General features: G+C 53.4%; 2 protein-coding genes across 2 annotated transcripts in view; one reads left to right on the top strand and one right to left on the bottom strand.

The window, feature by feature from the left end:
• Nucleotides 1-206: 206 nt before the first annotated feature.
• On the bottom strand, nt 207-6,347 carry LOC144931759 (tyrosyl-DNA phosphodiesterase 2-like). Its single transcript, XM_078856015.1, has 7 exons — nt 6,052-6,347; nt 5,111-5,256; nt 4,002-4,112; nt 3,544-3,635; nt 3,243-3,361; nt 2,588-2,758; nt 207-2,181 (listed from the first exon to the last, which is right to left on the bottom strand). Exons 1-7 carry the CDS (start codon nt 6,157-6,159, stop codon nt 1,843-1,845), a joined length of 1,086 nt encoding a protein of 361 aa, XP_078712141.1. The 5' UTR covers nt 6,160-6,347; the 3' UTR covers nt 207-1,842.
• Nucleotides 6,348-12,990: 6,643 nt separating this feature from the next.
• Nucleotides 12,991-19,486, top strand: part of LOC144931356 (focal adhesion kinase 1-like) — a 36,032-nt gene continuing 29,536 nt past the window's right edge. Inside the window, exons 1-6 of the mRNA XM_078855160.1 lie at nt 12,991-13,124; nt 14,675-15,330; nt 16,762-16,925; nt 17,398-17,485; nt 17,844-17,923; nt 19,011-19,070. Of these exons, the coding sequence (XP_078711286.1) occupies nt 13,097-13,124; nt 14,675-15,330; nt 16,762-16,925; nt 17,398-17,485; nt 17,844-17,923; nt 19,011-19,070 (1,076 nt within the window). The 5' untranslated portion in view covers nt 12,991-13,096. The remainder of the gene's footprint in view (nt 13,125-14,674; nt 15,331-16,761; nt 16,926-17,397; nt 17,486-17,843; nt 17,924-19,010; nt 19,071-19,486) is intronic.

Raw genomic sequence — 19,486 nt, 5'->3', positions numbered from 1 at the left:
AGATCGTTAGATGATGATGATGAATTCGGGTCGTCAGGCAAGTGCTGTCTGAGATCCAATCTCACCTCACGACCTGCTGCTCCACACACTAAACCACAATATGGCTCAGAGTGGTGCAAAAACACATGTTGGGGGACGACACAACCACGCACGCACGCACACACGACGCATGCAGAGACAAATTAACCCACCCCAGCACCAGTGTATAAAAACAGAACTGTTTTTTATTTGGATTTCAAAGAAAAAACATGAAACTCGAACAAATACCCCACGGCAGGTTGAGACTAAACCACGGAGAAACCTCAACACTCACCCTCTCCTTCACAAAGTGCTCAAACTTGTTACAATATTCACGTGGTGTTAACATTTCTCTCCCTGTGCCCCTCAGCGCTGTCAATCCTTCTGCTCCTCGCTCTCTAAATCACTTCAAATCCTCAATACTGGAAGGCTCCTTGCTGCCTTCACGACTTCCAACGTTCATCGCCATACTCTACTCCGGTCATCCTCGCAGCGGCTTTTGCCGAGCTATCGAACCAAGATGGTCACCGCATGGCGCGCTTTCAGAAGCGTTTCTGCGGCCCTCTGGAGCTATGCACTTTTAAATTTAGATTTAAAACTAATTTCTTGAGAACTGCTGTGTTTAGTTTGTTGTCCTTAGCACGGTTGGCTACGCACGGTGCGAAATAAGTTCAACATACAGATGTAATGATATGATGACACCTGCTGGTGGGAAAAGGGAAGCACGGGTACGGGCACCACTAAAACATCATCCAATCCTAAAGGGAGAGGTATCTGGGCCAAAGGTAAGGGGCGGGGCTAGCCGAGATACTCCGGGAACCCGCTGGAAGGTTCCACGAGAGGGCGGAGGCGGAGCCTAGCCGGGCCTGCGGCAATATAAGCGAGGGCGGAGGAGGACTCGGTCGGTGTGTGGAGTCTTGGGTCCGGACTGCGTCGCTGCTCGCCGTCATCTTTCTCCATCGTTTGGCCACATGGCAGATCTCCTGCGGAGTTCCACCACCATTACCGGCATGCCATCAGCCAGCGGCGAGGCCGGGAGTGGATGGATGGAACCACGCCGAATGATCGACCGTGTGCGTAGTCTGTAAGGATGCTAACATCTGTGTACTCGGAAATATAAGAAGAGAAGGTTGGCCTGTGTTGTGCCCGTATGTGAAATAAAGAAGAGTACCCTCTACTCGGCGTGCCGCGGAAGTCGCTCATGACACATACATACTCTCACCTCACCAAAATCTCCCCACCTTCAGGCGAAAAAATTAATTCGCAGCTGGTCTGCAATCCTCAACTCTTTCCGTTGTTGACGTCACATTCTCCTGTGCATTGGCTAAAACAAAAAAGATTGTCCACTTTAAAACCCTTCGCGTGTGTGTACTGTACTAATACCCTCGCTCTACATCTCTACAGCCAGGGTGGGCGTGTATTTTAAAGTCATGTTCCTCGCCTAAGGAATGTACAGAACTGGGAAACATGAAGTACCTTACCTAATGCAGGTTACATTTCAAAGACAACGACGGTCTTAACGCCAGCCTACGACCCTTTCAGCCAACACGTGTCATGCGGAGGCCTTGTGCGGGGAGGGCAATGGTGGTTCAGCTACTGAAACAAGAAAACCGTGGCCGGGTCCCCATGGGACCCGGGAAGCGTGCTGCCCCGTTCCCGTCGCGATCGCGACGTCGTGACCAAAGCGGTGAACACACACGGGACGCGTCGACACACCACGGGGGAGATGAAACATTCTCGCGCACATGCATGCACGCGCGGGCCCGCCACTCGCCTGCACGGTGGCGCGTCAAGCGGGCCTGCCTTAAACGGACACGCCACCGCCTACAGCACCAGGTCAAAGTGTGCCAGCAACCCCCAGTGGTCGCTGGGGAACTTCCCACATGCCAGACGCTCGGTCCCCACGAGGCGCAGCGAGCGCGGCACGACCGTGGCGTCCACGCCGCCGCCGCCGCCACCGGGTGGGCTGGAAGGTCCGGGCGAGCGAGCGGTGAGCGGCTGCTGGTAGAAGAGGCGGTCGAAGCGCAGGCGGGAAGAGCGAGCGCCCCCCAGCTTGAGGTTGTCGTTGAGGGTGGTGTCCCAGGTGTAGCGCGTCTCCTCGGGGCGGCCCAGCAGCTCCCACACGTCGCCCACGCCGGGGGGCAACCCCCCGATCTGAGACACCTGCACGCACGCCGGCACCGCCCTCAAGCATCGCGACACACCACCTGCGTCGGATAGGGTTGGCACGGTATGGCCAAACTACGGTATGTGTAGTATGGTACAAGGACCCATGACAATCGTGTCGTCCGTTTTGCTAAATATCGTCATATCGTGATTATCGTTGCTCATTTTATGCTTTGAAGGATACAATAAACTTGTTCATTTTGTTGTCAGTCGGGCTTTAGTTCTTTGGTAGGTCGCAGTCGTAGTCAGCGTCATGCTTGATCATTTTTCGTCCACTCACGGTCATCGTTGACCAAAATAAAAAAAAAATAACACTCGCCGAAGAATACTTTTGCCACTAATTCCATTCACAAATGTAAGGCAGGCAGGGCGGTCAGCGGGGAGGGAGGAGGGTGGGACTCGCCTCCTTGTCCCTCAGGTTGGTGTCGCCCCCGAAGATGGTGGTGGCGTTGCTAGGCGCGAGCGCAATCCTCTGCAGCACCTGCTGAAGCTGGCGCACGCGCTCCTTGGTGTGCGAGACGGTGCTCTCCAGATGTGACGTCAGCAGGTACAGCGGCACCCCCGACACCTCCGCCTGCACGCAGACAGGTAGAGCCTGTGTGCATGGTGCTGTCGCTGGCTGATGGATTATACTACGAAACTAACTAAACTTTTTATTTTATCAGGTAAAGCCCACTGAGCTATATAGCTTTCTTTCAGAAGTGACCTGGCCACAAATGATAGCTCAACGAAGTGGCTTTTCACATGGAAATGTTTTACATCCAAATACTAGAAACGAATGTTTCTAAATATAGAAGGAAAAAACAAAGGACCCAGAGAAAAATCCACGCAACTACGGGGAGAACATGCAAACTCCAAATATACAGGCATCAGGGTCCGGGTGGAGCCCACGTCCTCCTGCATACCAGGCGAGGAAAAGAATATCTCGCCACGGGTGCTGGGTACTAGACATTGGGTGCTGCAGTCAGAGCTGTGGCTACTTGCTGGATGCTACTTTGCTATAGTTGGGTGATAGTTGCTGCAAGCCATGGCTGGGTGCAGGATGCCACTGGGCTTACCCTGACCGCCAGTAGGTTGCGCCCCATGACGGAGGTAGGAAAGGGGATGACCTCGTGGGAGATGAGCCGCACGCGAGACTTCTTCAGCATCACGGCAGTGAAGTAGCCCTGCTCATCAGCTGCAGAGTGCGGCCCACAATCACCGCAACCCCCATTGTACAACATCGCCACATCACACAGCACCGGCAGTACTACGCACTTCACGTTTGTTACGAGCACGCAACCGCAAACCCCGCGCAGCGCGACGTCCCGATCGGAGCTCACGAAATTTGCCGCGGCACCGCCAAATTCAGCCACACACCGGGGATGATGTGGTAGCTGGTGGCTCGCTGCTGCAGGTAGCCGAGGTAGGGAGGCACCAGCTCTTGCAGATAAACCACGTCGGGAGAGTGTCTGCAGCATCAGGCAATGAGCACACGGGTGGGTCGTCAGTACCGCCCCCACAACACGTGTGGCGCCTCTGTGTAGCGTGCGACATGCAAGCCCAGACCTTAACATATCCAGACAAGCCTGATACACTAAAGTATGAGTCTCAAGAACCCCTTTCAGGAGTCATATGTACATTACACTGCAATGTTTGGATAAATTCCTGAATGAGTCTTACAGGAATAGCATTCACGGCACATTGCCAAAACAGAGCTATGGGGCCCAGCAACAGACCTTAGAATCCGATTCATTTGAACCAGTGAATCGACGTGTTGTTACACGCCTAATGACGATTGTTGAAGTAGGCGTGCACCCAACATCCTCCACACTTACAATGCGATGATGTTGCAGGCCCCACGAGCTCGAAGCTGGATCTGCTCCTCCATCAGCCCGTCCAGGTTCCAGCAGAGCAGCGACAGAGACCCCTCGTCCCCGCCGCTAGCACTGAGCGCAGCAACCCGCGACACGAAAAAACCGATACGAATTTTCATGCACACGGTGCTTAAAAGCCTGAGAAACTCAACGCTTCTTACATTGTATCTCAATCACAGTCTGTTCTCCTACCACGCATGTTTTCATAACGCAAATTGGATATAACGCTGCCTCAGCGTAGCATCGCACAAGGCGGGATGCTGCTGGATGCTTCTAGATGCTCTCCGCGTGCCTCAGTCGTTGTTCAGCCTGTGGAAGCATCTCACGTGTTATCGCGGACTGTGCTTTACCCTATATTATACCTTCTTTATTATAACGAGATTTTACATAACGCGGTGTTCTTCAGGAAGGCAAGAATGCCTACTGATGGAAGCTGTCCCAGTGCAGTACCAGCCTGCAAGAGGCCATCAGTCTGCCAGTGATGGCCCTGTGTGTACTCCGTAGCAGAGTGCTGCGAATGGGTAAGGACCGGACAAAGCCACACTCGACTTGCTGATCCTCAAGTCGAACCCAACGCCGTGGCTTCCCGTGCTGTCGCACATCACCCCCCCCCCCCCATCCAATCGCCACAATGCTGCGAACCTCGAGGAGGTCCAGTGAATTGTGGGAAACGAACCTCTCCACATCCGCCAGGATCTCAAAAACGTTCCGAACCACCGCTCAAAGTCGCGGGCTACCCCTTTTTGGACCCGCAAACTTTGACAATTGGAACTTTGACCCTGACGACGCTTAGGAAAGCTAAGTTCACGGGGGCATGCTTGAACCAGAAGCCTCTGCAACGAGCGGCCACGCGACCAGGAAGCGTGACGTAAGAGGTGCACCCAACTTGACCGTCGCCTCAGACACCGACCCCACGAACCCAAGACTCCAACCCTATTTGACTCCTGCCAAGAATATCAGAGACTCACACCAGACACTCCTGTGACCCTAGACTGCGACCTTCGGACTATCCGGTGGCCACCACCCTTGCTCTTTTCGTCCCCCTGGTGCCCCCCTGGGGAGGGCGTCACCTGTGCAGGTTGGGGGGCAGCGAGTTCTCCTCGATGACCTCCAGGTCGGAGCTCACGTCCAGCACCTCCACGGGGGGCGGCTGCATCGCGGAAGCCACCGAGCTGCCCGGGTCAGTGTCCCCCTCAAAGTAGGTGTTCAGGGCGTGCTGTGGACACAGTCACAAGCACACCACTAAGGGCTTAGGGGCCCAGCATGGAGCTCAGGGGTCTTGCAGAGATGGGGGCGTAATTGGGATTCACTGGCCCAAGACCGGCCCCCCAACCCATATCTGTCCCCCCCACCGTGCCCCCCCCCCGCGGTGCCCCTCCCCGCCGTGCCCCCCCCCCCCCCCCCACCGTGCCCCCCCCCCCCCACCGTGCCCTCCCCGCCGTTCCCCCCCCCCACCGTGCCCTCCCCGCCGTTCCCCCCCCCCCCCCACCGTGCCCACCCCGCCGTTCCCCCCACCGGTATGCCCCCCCCCACCGTGCCCCCCCCCCCCACCGTGCCCTCCCCCACCGTGCCCCCCCCCCACCGTGCCCCCCTCCCACCGTGCCCCCCCTAAGTGTATCACACCCCTCCCCAGCGTGTCCTTCCCAACCACCCCCCCCCCCCCCGTGCCACCCCCCGTGCCCCCCCCCCGCGCCACCCCCCCCCCGCGCCCCCCCCCCCCGCGCCACCCCCCCCCCCGCGCCACCCCCCCCCCGTGCCAACCCCCCCCCCCCGTGCCAACCCCCCCCCCCCCCGTGCCAACCCCCCCCCCCCCCGTGCCAACCCCCCCCCCCCCGTGCCAACCCCCCCCCCCCCCCGTGCCAACCCCCCCCCCCCCCCGTGCCAACCCCCCCCCCCGTGCCAACCCCCCCCCCCGTGCCAACCCCCCCCCCCCGTGCCAACCCCCCCCCCCCCGCGCCCCCCCCCCCCCCCCCGCGCCACCCCCCCCCCGCGCCCCCCCCCCGCGCGCCACCTGCAGGTCCCAGGCGGCCCTGCCCAGGTATCGCTTGGCGAGGCCGCGGTCGGCGCCCGTGATGCTCCTGAACTCGGCGCAGAGCCTCTCCTCGGCGGCGCCCTCCATCGCCTGTCCGCGCCGATCAATCCACCAACCCCTCTACCTCACCACGGGCGGATCGATCGATCAATCAACGACCCAATTAGCGCAGAAGGCAGTGATCAGACGGGGCAGGCGCGCGCGTGCGTGGCCGCGTATCTCAACACCCCCCCACACACCTCTTCACAATCCCCAGTTCGCTTGAGCGACGCGAGGGGGCCGTGACAACTATCCGCATTGGGAAATGTAGAGGGAGCCCGGCCAGACGGCGGCTCGCGAGGGCTGTGTGCCGAGCGCGTTTCGTATTTCGGGAATTAAACCTAAATCCTGTGTCGTTGGCAAAAGTTCGGAGATAAGGGGCCGTCCATAAATGACGTCACGCGATTTTGGACGATTTTGAACCCCCCCCCCTTCGTCACACAGCGTCACAAAAAGTCAGACCCCCCCTCAAATATGACGTCACAAAGCTCTGTCCCCCCCCGAAAAAAACATGCTTCAAATCGCTTTAAACAATTGTCATTGTAGTGCGTATTTAATGTGGCGCTGCACTCTGATGTTGTAGGAGAAAACATTTATTAAAAGTAAATTTAATTAAGTAGAACGTGTTGTCTATATTTATTTAAAGTTGCGCAATTTTATGTGACGTGACATTTTTCAAACCCCCCCCCCCCTCGTCACACATCGTTACAAATGTCTGCCCCCCCCCTAGGTGCGTGACGTCATTTATGGACGGCCCCTAAGCTGTCAGCCTATACGGTTTAACATGGGACCTTTTTTTAGGACAGTATCATAGTAGGAAAGAATACGGTTTTAATATTTCTGGCAATAAAACAGGAGTTGTGTTAAAATGTTCAAACGCCAAATAGAAACTCCTTTGCAAAGAATCCTGTCTGCATTAATTACACTACCGCCTTTGACTCCCTGGTGGCGATGTTTCCACACACAGCACCGGGCACTTCCTTTGAGGCTGAGTCGACCTAGGGGATGCTCAGGAGCGGTTCAGATAATCGTCACCGGGTGTTGGCCGTGAGCGTAGCGCTAACTGCTGCTGTGCCACCGCGCTTTGTCTGTTATAATCTACGACGATAACGAGCCAACAATGTCTGTGTGTCCCGCGCGTGACGTCACTCTTCGTCGGCCAGCCCCCCTCATTAATAATCATGAACAGGTGACGTCCTCCACATGGACCCCCAATCCCTCATTAATAATCATGAGCGGATGACATCACTCCACATGTAGCAACCCCCTCATTAATAATCATGAGGGAGTTGACGTCACTCTGCATCGAACAGCCCCCCTAATTAATAATCATGAAGAGGTGACGTCTTCCAAATGGACACCCCCCCCCCCAATTAACAATAATTAGCGGGTGACGTCACTCCACATGGAGGGGGGGGGGCGAGGCGCCTCCTCCCCCCTCCTCGGCGTCAACTCACAACCCTCACTACAAAGACAGAACCCTCACGTCACGTGGTCTCCGTAACGCTGTTGAGACATCGAAGTAAAAAGGACGTCATGATGAACAAGGGATTATAACCTTTATAAATGAAATACGTCTGTGTCACTGCGGTCTTACAAATTGCACACGAGTTGATGCAATGAATATCATGTCACGGTCTGCTTTTCGCTTGCAAGTTTCAGATTTACTGCAATACACCCGTCCTTGGACGGCCAAAAGGCGAGTTATGATCATAATCAGAGTTGCTCAGGACGGGGCCAAATGCCCTTCGTGCAATGCGTGACACGAGAAGATGTTGACACCCTGGGGTTTAATCCACAGTCTTTTGTAGGTCTTATGTAAGTCTGGGTATGTCTGTAAATCATCGGAGACCATCAGCTGGCTACAGTTGAGAAGTTGGATCATCTGCGGGTCAAACTCACGATTCTACCGCGGGTGCATCTCGGTGCTGCTCTATAACCTTTTGAATTACCACTGAAACTTTCCTTTGAGGTGCTCCGTTCCAATTTCCGTCTACTCGACTGTGGCTGTGGTTGGGCAACGAAAAAAACCATTGGATAGAACGTATAATAAAAAGATGTTTCCAATTACAGTTGTTAGAGGAAACCACCAGCTTGCGGGAGCGGTGGTGCAACGGTCAGGGTACGAAACCGGCGACGCGACTTCGATTCGTTCTCACGGCCAAACACCCAGTGAGAATTATCTGAACCGGTCTTGGGCTTCCCCTAGGTCGACTCAGCCTCAAAAGTGTATCCGGTGTGGTGTGTCAACATCGCCCCTGGGGAGACAAAGGCGGTCGGGCGTGGTGCTGGATACCCACCCTCTTGCGTACCGTGTCGGCCTTCATAGGTGATCGCTAGCAGCACTTGTCCTCAAAGTTTGTCAAGGCTATGCGGGGGATCTTTATCTTCGTGCGTGCCACCTATAACATCCCCGTGTGTTATGTACACATCACGTTTTTGACCTGGATCAAGGTTTACAATACTATCAACAGGTCAGGGCTTTTAGCTAGATGTTTGAATTATCAAATATTCCACCTGCATAATCTCTGGAGATGGACCATCTCGTTTGCAAGGGTGTCCAGTGTGTCGACTGACACATAGCAAACTCGCAATGAAACTGTGTAACATATTTAAAACATATATCTCCAAAGGTATGCACGTATACTTTCAATATCACACCGAGACAAACATAAGAATACATACACACAATATTTAACATGGTGCACACCGCCGGTTCATGTAGAATGTACTCAAGGTGTAACAGATTTAAAGCTTTCGTGACTGCAGGGATTCATCTTCTTGGTTCTTTCGGTAATGTCACGTAGAATGGAAATAATAAAATAATACAAATAAAACATAATAAAATAATTCTCACGACGTTTCGTCCACAACGCAGGCAGCCGTCCTCAGGTGAAGAACAGGTCTGTCAAGAACAGGTCTGTCGAGAAGACGTGAGAATTATTTTATTATGTTTTATTTGTGTTATTTTATTATTTCCATTCTACGTGACTTTACCGAAAGAACCAAGAAGAAGGTGTAACAGTTCTAGATTTGAAGCTTTCGTGACTGCAAGGATTCATATTCTTAGGTTTTTTTCGGTAAAGTCACGTAGGTAAAACATTAAAATTAATGAAAGTAAAATAAAATAAAAAATAAAAATCACGACGTTTCGGAGGCAACACAAGTCTCCGTCATCAGGTGGGACCGTCACAGCCAGATTTGCTGCATCAAGTGAGCCTCACTGGCTGTGACGGTCCCACCTGATGACGGAGACTTGTGTTGCCTCCGAAACGTCGTGATTTTTTTTTTACTTTCATTAATTTTAATGTTTTACCTACGTGACTTTACCGAAAAAACCTAAGAATATAAGGTGTAACAGCTTCGTGTTTTAATTGCGGAATTAAATACGGTGCAGCTCTGTGTCTGAGCGAGACTTCGCCTGTTTAATTTTTTTTTCTCAAGGGATGGTCACATTTGTATGACTTAGCATTCATTTGAACGCGTACGTGTGTATAATGTGTGCGTGGATACCCGGTGAGCATGTCTTCGATTACGAAGGCGGAGAGCCATGCCAAAGTATCTCGTGCGCTTTCCAGTGATGTGTTCTCTCGTTTCACTCTCAGATCAACTCTGACACGGGGTGGAATAGATAACACCCGCATAACACAACGGCGGTTATACCTTGATCATGAGCGACCTTGATGACGGAGGGCAGGCCCCGGTAAATCTGCGTAGCCAGATCAGTCAAGTCAGGCAGTTTATTTTGGGTAAGACCCATTGAACTAAGACGCTCTTTTTCATTTGTTTTTATTTTACCAGGTGAGGCCCACTGAGCTATGTAGCTGTGTTTCAGAAGCGACCTGGCCACAAATGATAGCTTAACGAACTGGCGTATCACGTGCAAATGGATAGCAGCCAAACACTTTATAAATATAGAGGGAAAAAACCGAAGGACCCGGAGAAAAGTCCACGCGACCACGGAGAGAGAAACACCGCAAACTCCAAATATGCAGGCGCCACGGTCGCGATCGAACCCACGACCTCCTGTATACCAGGCGAGGTAGTTAACATCTCGCCACGGCGACGTCCATGGCGACCAGGCCAAAACGTCTGAGCACGTTAAACCGGAGGAGAGAGTTTACAGGGGTTGCACCAAACAATTATTGATAATTAAAATAATGAACCAAAACTACGCGCAATGGAAATGTAGTAAGCGATCCATGATAACACACTCGTGATACGAGCTGACATATGGCATTTATAATGACATTTAAAACAGCGAGGATTATAAAAGCATTTTCCTATTTCCAATTTAGTGTTTAAAAAAATGGCATTTTAAAATTCCAGTTACATTTCAGTAACACGTGGGATGGGCTTTTTATTTATTTTGCATTACTTTGCTCTGTTTTTACTTTTTTACCATTTCTTGTTTCATTGTATGTAATGGCAGAGATTAGGGATTAATAAAGTACAACCATAACCACAATCATATAAACAGAAATCTATACGTTGATTTATATGAAGACAAGTCCAGATATTGTGGCCAAGGTTTAGCAAATTGTTGTTTTTATTTACATAGCATAGCAATTTTTTTTAATAGCAATATATTGGGGGGGACATTTTAAGCATATTTGAATATTGGGGGGGGGGGGTGTGTCCCCCCCCCCAATATATATTATAATTACGGCCTTGCGTATGTGTGTACGTGTGTGTACGTATGTGTGTGTGTACGTATGTGTGTGTGTACGTGTGTACGTACGTATGTGTGTACGTGGCTAACGAAAATTAAAAAACCACACCTCATTGTGGTTCCATAATGGAAACTCCGTGACCAAAACCACTGGTGCGGTGTGGGTAGCAGGTAAATGTAGCTTCCGGCTCAGTTAACAGGTTGAGACAAGAGGAGCGCTGCTGATCCAACCACGGCCGCGGCACGGCGTATCTGCAGCGCGTCATGTTGTCTGATTTCTCTCTTCCCTTCTGATATATATATGTGTACACGTGCATCGATGTATTTTGCGGGTTTTTTTTCGTTTGATCTCAGCGAAGCTTGTTCCGTTTTTGTAAACTAATTAATTACTTTGTTCTCAATATGTGTACTGCAGTTGCATTTCCTAGAATGTCGTGTAGAAACGAAAATACGAACACGCGTGGGTTGGAGCACGTGTGGTGGAAGTGATGGTGTGGTATTGGCCGTCGCTTTAGAAGGGGCTCATGGTCAAGACTAATGCCGGAATGTCAGCCGAAGTGAGGAAAGGCGTCTTGATAGAACGTCTACCGCGGGGAGATGGAGCGACTATTTCAGTAAAATATAACCTGGGGTATTTGTTCTCTAATCCATGTCGAGTCTTTTTCTCAATCTTGATTTGAAGCTTTCGTGACTGCAGGAATCCATACTCTGTGGTTCTTTCGGTAAAGTCACGTAGTTAGAAATAAAATAAAATCAATCACTGTCTTTTTCTCGTTTCCTCTCTATGTCACACAATGCCATTTCCACACAGCCATACATGCACACGTAAATACACACGAACGCACGTGTATTCTTAACGGTCAACGTGGCGTCTACCGCTTTCGGACGTCACCTAACGCCACGTGCGCCTACCACGGCCTGCAATAGGTGACTGCAATTGAGCGCGACTTTAAAATGATTCACCCGTTTTTCCTGCGGTGTATTTCCATCGGTCATGGTTATTTCTGCCATCAGCAAACCTGAGCCACCATGGTCAATGCTTTCCCCCATTCGTGCCTATGCATAGCTTTCTGCGGGTGAATACGCGTGTGTGTATTTACGTGTGTGTTTTTACGTGTGTGTATTTACGTGTGTGTGTTTACGTGTGTGTATTTACGTGTGTGTATTTACGTGTGTGTATTTACGTGTGTGTATTTACGTTGGGTGCGTTGGGTGGGTCCGCGTGTAAACTGCATTGATTGACAGCGAGGAAGAAACCACTGAAGTGCACGCGAATGAGATAACGAACATATATCCAGGTTTAAAGACATCGCATCGTTAATTATAATAACAACAAAATACAAGTTGAATCAGCGCGGCTTGGGCAAAGACCCGTCGTTGGGAAGGGACGATGGAAGACGGTGCAGGCTTGATGACCGGGTCGTAGCCAACGGAGAGGACATTTCGCCCGTGAGGGTTGGGTAGGCGATGGAGGCCACGGCCACGATGGCACCGGGGAGGTTCTCATCCAGCAGCGGAGTGATCACGGCTGATGGCGATGACGTAGTGGTGTGTGACATCCACCACCCCGCCCCCTGCGGTGTGACGTCACGGCCCTCGCATGCGCTCCTCGCTCTCAGCACATGCCCCAACGCAATCTGTTAAAATACCACGTGGGCGAATCGGCGTCCCTGTGTGGACGTATGTACCGACCGGTACATCTCCGAACTCTTTAAACCTGGACCAACGTTCGGTAAGTTTGAGTACAAGGGCCGGTGGACAAAATAGGTTTTATACCAAGACTCGTACCTTTCCATTCCGCGAACCGAGTTCGGTTCCTGTTCACGGACAACACCGGTGACAATTATCTGAACCGGTCCTGGGCCTCCCTTAGGTCGACTCAGCCTCAAGTGAGTATCCGGGTGCGATGTGAAAATATCGACACTCGGGAGACAAAGGCGGCACGGCGCGGTGCTGTGGCCACCCACCACCCTCTCGCGAGCCGTGCCGACGTTCGCTAACAGCACTTGCCCCAACACAACTCTGTGAAGGCTACACGGGAGATCTTTGTCTTATAGTTCTATGTGTGTGGGTGTGTGTCCGTGTGTCCATGTGTACGTACAGTGCTGAACACGCTGCGGTCTCTGCCCCTTATCAGCTTGCAGCGGAGGTTCCTGTTTCAGACTCGGCGCTCAAACGCAGAACAAAAAGAACCAGGCAGGGCTGCAGCGCTATCCAGGACCCTCACCCAGGACCCACAACGCCCGCGTGGACCAGGGCACCTTGAAGCGAGTGGCAGAGGGAGGGGTCGGAGACAACTACGAGAGCCCGGGCATGGAGCCGGGGGCGGGAGTCGGTCACGGTGAGACTCGCGCAGAGACACACGGGGCACTTGGATGCACCTTTGAAGACCAACACGGCACAGACCTAAGGGTCAGTTCAAATAGTCATCGCTGCTGTTGGTGGGCGTTGAGCGGTAATCAAACTCGGCTCGCTGGGTTCGTAGCGCAGCATACGAATCAAAGAGAGACACACACACGCGCGCGCACAGAAAGGCCGACACATACATACACGGTACATATATATACGTCTATGTGTCTGACAATGAAAGGCACACGGACCGGCTCCAGAAAGACACACGCTCGTGCAAGCACAGATATAAGCGCAGGTATTAAAAGAACACACAGACACGAAGGGGCGCATGGAGACAAAGACACACGTGTCTATGTACATGCAGTCATCATTCGCAGACAAACGAACAACCACGGTCGATCGCCACCAAGTGGCGGTGACGTCCCCAAGGCGCTTGTGCCAGGCTAGGTGCGCCTCGAGGCTAAGTGAAGTGTGGAAGGCTCGCTGATGGCAGGACGTCATAGGACAGACGCAGGTTGTCATGGGTTGACCCACTGAGACGACCGACAGATGCACCACCTGTGCTCCCCACATTAGCAACTACATTTGCAGGCTGACACAGCGTACGAGCTGGTGGTCTGGCCAGCACCACGACCAGCTACTCTCATTTAGGGTTGAGTAGACCTAGGGGACACCACTTGATAATTCATTTAAATATACGGTTCTTACTTATCCAGGACTCTTTTTCAAAAGGGTCCTGCATTGGGTTGTTTTTATTTTAAGATGTTTTCAGATAATGAATCATGAGAAACCGAAGCACCCGCAGAGAATCCACATGCACGAACGAGGAAGCAACACTGCATCCCCGTACAAATTTAACCAGGTGGCGATTAGTCCACTTGCAGTAGTTGCACAACAGCTGTGTGTGATCCACCGACCCTCGCTGCCTCGACAGTGCTGCATTTACAGGCCACGTGCATAGCCACCACCACCGCCCATCGTATCGGCGAGTGGACACGTGTTGCACGTGGCGCAGACATCATTGCTTAGCGCGCGCCACGTGGGTCGTATTCAACAATCATCGGGGGCGTGCAGTGTGGAAATACTTCATGTGTATTTGAGTGGGAAAACATTGGTTCATGCGGAATTTTGTAGCGTGTTGAGTCGTGAGAACTGGAGTTTTGGAAAACCATGATACTTATTACGTGATGATTATACGTTCGTGTAGGATCTAGAGGACATCCCTGCTCACATTTCAATGTGAACAGGGAATCGCTCTGTCTGCCAATCACGCAGCTTTACCAGAAGCCTCCGCACAATTCCTGCAGGTCCTTAACGACCACGAGCAGCGAGGATCAGAGAGAGAGAGAGCGGAGGATCACGAAAGTGTGAAGGGTGTCCCACATGCCCTGGCTTTTCGATGGCATCGTAAGCCGTGACCAGCTCACGAAAAAAAACTACGGCGGAACCAACCGCGCGCTTGACCCAACGCTCGCACAGCTCTCGACGCGTGCAACCAAAACCCCTCCGACCCCAACCACCTCACCCCCTACTCGGCAGGCCGCGCCAGGGACGTCAACGACCCGCTGGTCCCAGTTGCAGACATTATGTACGCGATGGTGAGCCGGACATCGGAGAGGTCTTCCAAGCGCCACCCGGTGCAGTCCTCGCCTCGCGGACCCGCAGGCGGCGGCCCGCTCAGTTCCTCGTGGCCCCGAGAGCAGCAGGGCCCCTCGCGCGACGACTCGGCACCACTGCCACTGCCAGGAGGCAGGGTGAGATACGCGACTCTGGCGAGCGACGGCACGGGGAGGCAAGGTCCCAGCGCCCTGCCCCCGTTGCCCAGCCTACTCTATGACCCCGCTGTGGCCGGCACCCTGACCCCGCGACCCAACAACCTCCCCCGAGCCCCTCGCGTGCAACCCAGCGCCCTGCCCCCCGTGCCGAGCATCCTGCAAGGTCCCCCCGTGCATCACGGCACGAGCGCCCTGCCTCCGTTGCAGAGCCCCCTTCACGACCCCGCTGTGGGCTGCAGCAGCACCGTGCCCGCGCTCCCGCGACCCAGCAGCCTCCTGCCAGGCCCCGGGGTGCAACCCAGCGGCGGTGGCAGCGCCATCGGGGCGCTGGGGCCGTCGCTCTGCGTACTGCACCACTTCAAGAGCGGCGCGCAGCCGGGCAGCGAGAGCGTTCCCTACGGGGAGCAGAGCACCGTGCAGGTGCGTGCTATGGGCGCGCGCGCGCGTGTACACACTGCCACCTGTTCCGCGTACAAAGACAAAGATCCCACGTCGAGTCTGAGCGGGATGTTGGGGAGAGTGCTGTTCGCGAGCACCTATGAAGGCGGGCACGGCGCACGAGGGGGTCGGTGGTCGGTAACTACGCCCGGCCGCCTTTGTTTCCCCAGTGGCGATGTTTACAGATCGCACCAGGTACTCATTTGATGCTGAGTCAACTTAGGGGATGCCCAGGACCGGTTCAGATAATCGTGACCCCACACACACCTGCCCCCCACACACACTCCTGTCCCCACTCCCCCCCACACACACACACCTGCCCCCCACACACACACACCCACACCTGTCCCCACTCCCCCACACACACACACACCTGCCGCACTCCCCCACACACACACATCTGCCTCACCCCCCCCCACACACCTACCTCACCCCCCCCCACAAACCTCACCCCCCCCCCACACACACCTGCCTCACTCCCCACACACACACCTACCTCACCCCCCCACACACCTCACCCCCCCCCCCCACACACACCTGCCTCACTCCCCACACACACCTCACCCCCCCCCACACACCTGCATTACTCCCCACACACATACCTGCCTCACTCCCCACACACACCTGACCCAAATATAAAAACAACGATCTCTGTAAGTCTCTTGGGGGGGCAAGTTCTGTTAGCGAGCACCTATCACGTACTCGTATGCTTGTGTACGTCTCGTGCATATACCGTGTTTACTCTTGTGCACCTGTATCGTCATGCACACGTCTGCGTTTACCTGTCCACACATCGGTGTTTACCTGTGTTGAATTGTGTTCCCCCGTCAGCACACCTGCATGTGCCAGCGATGAGGCACATGTTGTCTTACCCGTACACTACTTGTGTATAGCCATGCGCATACCCCGGTGTTTACCTGTGTTTACCTGTGTTTACCTGTGTTTACCTGTGTTTACCTGTGTTTACCTGTGTTTACCTGTGTTTACCTGTGTTTACCTGTTTCCCCACTCCCGTCTCCACCTGTTCACAAATCCGTGTTCACCCGTGTTACACCCGTCCACACACCTTCATGTACCCGTGTTCACCCGTGTTCCACCCGTACACACACCTGCATTTACCTGCGTTTCACCTGTACACACACCTGCACGTGCCGTGTTAACCCGTGTTCGCCCGTGTTCCACCCGTTCACACACATGCATTTACCTGTGTTTCACCTGTACACACACCTGCGCGTGCACACACATGCGCGTGCACACACACACACACACCTGCACGTGCACACACACACACCTGCACGTGCACACACATGCGCGTGCACACACACCTGCACGTGCACACACACACACCTGCGCGTGCACACACATGCGCGTGCACACACACACACACCTGCACGTGCACACACACACGCACAGGACTTGGTGGACGCGATGCTGCAGGCGCGGCCGCACGCGCGCGCCATCGTGGGGCTGTTCGCGCTGCGCGAGGCCCACGTGACCACGCGCGCCTCCCGATGGCTGCCGCACACGTGGCTCGTGCGAGAGGTGCGCACGAGCCAAGTGATGCCACTGTTGTGCAGGTGAGGAGACACGGGGGGGGGGGGGTGACCCCCAGCTCCCCCACCACCCCCCCCGACCCTAAACACGTGTCCGCTCAACCTAAACTCGCCCACCAGAATGTGTATTTGTGCTGGGGGAGGAATCCGATGGGCGATAAAGCTCTTTTTTTTACAGATGTCCAGTCGGGGCACGGTGTCAGAAGGTTACAACAACAACAAACGATACAAAAAAACACGATATGAGTGCAAAGTATAGGAAAAGTAAGCAAATCACTTCAAAATATATACAAATAAAATGTCTTGTAGTTCATCAGGTAAAGCCCACCGAGAGACTAACCTCTGTTTCAGAAGCGACCTGGCGATCACAAATGGTAGCTCAACGAAGTGGCTTATCATGCGGACATTTATAGCAACCAAATAATCTAAATAATCGAACCCCCCACTGGTACCGTCCTAGGCTGTTGTGATGGCAGCCCTCGCCTCTGTTCCACAGGTACGACCTGCGGATCCGATATTTGCCCAAGGGGTTCTGGGACGAGCTGGTCAAGAACCCGGTGCTTCTGACCTACCTGTACCAGCAGGTAAGTTGCGGCAACCTGCCCCCCGCCCCCCAAACACACCTGGACGCGCCGTGGATGCTGTGAGCTTTGTCTCTGCGTGGCGCTGTACCCGGTGGTGTAGCGGTTAGCGCTCACGACCAACACCAGAGACAACTTTCTGAATCGGTCCTGGGCCTACCCTAGGTCAACTCAGCCTCAAATGAGCACCTGATGCGGTGTGTAAACATCGTCACTAAGGAGATAAATGCGGTCGGGCGTGGTGCTGGCCACCCACCCCCCTCGTGCGCCGTGCCGGCCTTCATAGGTGCTCGCTAACAGCACTTGCCCCAACAGTGTGTTCAGGCTTTACGGGGGATCTTTGTCTTTGGCGCTGTACCAGGAGTGGCACGCGTTCCACGAGGAGCACGTGGAGAGGGAGTCGGACGGCATGGCGCTGCAGCTCGGCTGCCTCAACATCCAGTAAGCTCCGCCCCCTTTCACACGATGACCACGCCCACTCAGCCCACAACCCCGCCCCTTCAAAGAGTGACCACGCCCACTCCACCCATCGGCCCACGCCTCTTCCCACGATGACCACGTTTTTTTCTTCTTGGTTCTTTCGGTAAAGTCACGTAGAATGGAAATAATAAAATAATAAAAATAAAACATTATTAAATAATTCTCACGACGTTTCGGCCACAACGCAAGCAGCCGTCCTCAGGTGGAGAACAGGTCTGTCGAGAAGACAGCGTCTGAATGACTTCTCGACAGACCTGTTCTCCATCTGAGGACGGCTGCTTGCGTTGTGGCCGAAACGTCGTGAGAATTATTTTGTTATGTTTTCTTTTTATTAATTTATTATTTCCATTCTACGTGACTTTACCGAAAGAACCAAGAAGATGAATCCCTGCAGTCACGAAAGCTTTAAATCGAAAAATGACCACATTACTTTACCCTCAGGCCTCGCCCCCTTCCCACTGTGCGTTTTGGCTATGATATTTAAGCGCCTGGTGTGGTGAGTTGTGCGATATTCATTAAGGGCTCTGCTGTGTCGTTCTCTGCAATACGTGTCGATGTTTTGTCTTTGTTGTTCCTGCTGCTGCTGCTGTGCTCACGCAGCGACACGGATCTCCCTCGTGAAATAAGCGGGCAACTGGGTTAGCGGCACCATCCGTGCCACGAATGAAGATAAATAAACAAACAAACACTTCAGCAGGATCCTCCTGCATTGGGACTTTTTTTGAAATCTTAAGATTTTTTTGGGGCCAATTAACGATGAGTCGTGTTCATTTATTCAAGTTTGAATAATTTATTCAAGTGTGAATAATTTATTCAAGTGTGAATAATGAACACGACTATGTGTGATCCATCAACCCTCGTTGCTGCAGCTGCCTCCACAGTTCGATATTGGGGTGGTTACAGACCAGCCACGTGCAAAGTCACGGCGAACCGCCTGGCCCTGCCGCGATAATTTCTCCAGTTCCCTTTTCTAGAGATGGCGCAGAGTCCTCTCGAGTTCCCACTCCTTCCCCCCGCCTCCTTGTCGCGTGCGTGCGGACTGACGCAGGCGGACCTGCAACAGCGGCCCGTACAATTTGGGGGATAAGAAGTTCTTCGAGCATCTGGAGTGAGTTGTGACACGCGGGCAAGCCGTGGGCAGGACTACTTCCTTCCTTCGCCTTGTCACGCGAATCGTTCGGCGGTGACGCTTCTGACGCGGTGCTGCTGCGCTAACGCAGTTGGGGCCGTCCATAAATGACGTCACGCGATTTTGGACGATTTTTGACCCCCCCCCTCCCCCTCGTCACACGGCGTCACAAAAAGTCAGACCCCCCCCCCCCTCAAATTTGACGTCACAAAACTCTGCCCCCCACCCCCCAAAACCATATTTACATTTTGAAAATTAAACATGCTTCAAATCGCTTTGAACTATTGTCATTGTAGTGCATATTTAATGTGGCGTTGCACTCTGATGTTGTAGGAGAAAAAAAAGTCTATTTAATTAAGTAGAACGTGTTGTCTATATTTATTTAAAGTTGCCCA

Source organism: Lampetra fluviatilis, chromosome 4 (genome assembly GCF_964198595.1).
Source record: "Lampetra fluviatilis chromosome 4, kcLamFluv1.1, whole genome shotgun sequence".
In the NCBI taxonomy this organism is placed as follows: domain Eukaryota; kingdom Metazoa; phylum Chordata; class Hyperoartia; order Petromyzontiformes; family Petromyzontidae; genus Lampetra; species Lampetra fluviatilis.
The sequence above is the reverse complement of the archived record's forward strand: the minus strand, read 5'-3'. Positions and strand labels throughout refer to the sequence as shown.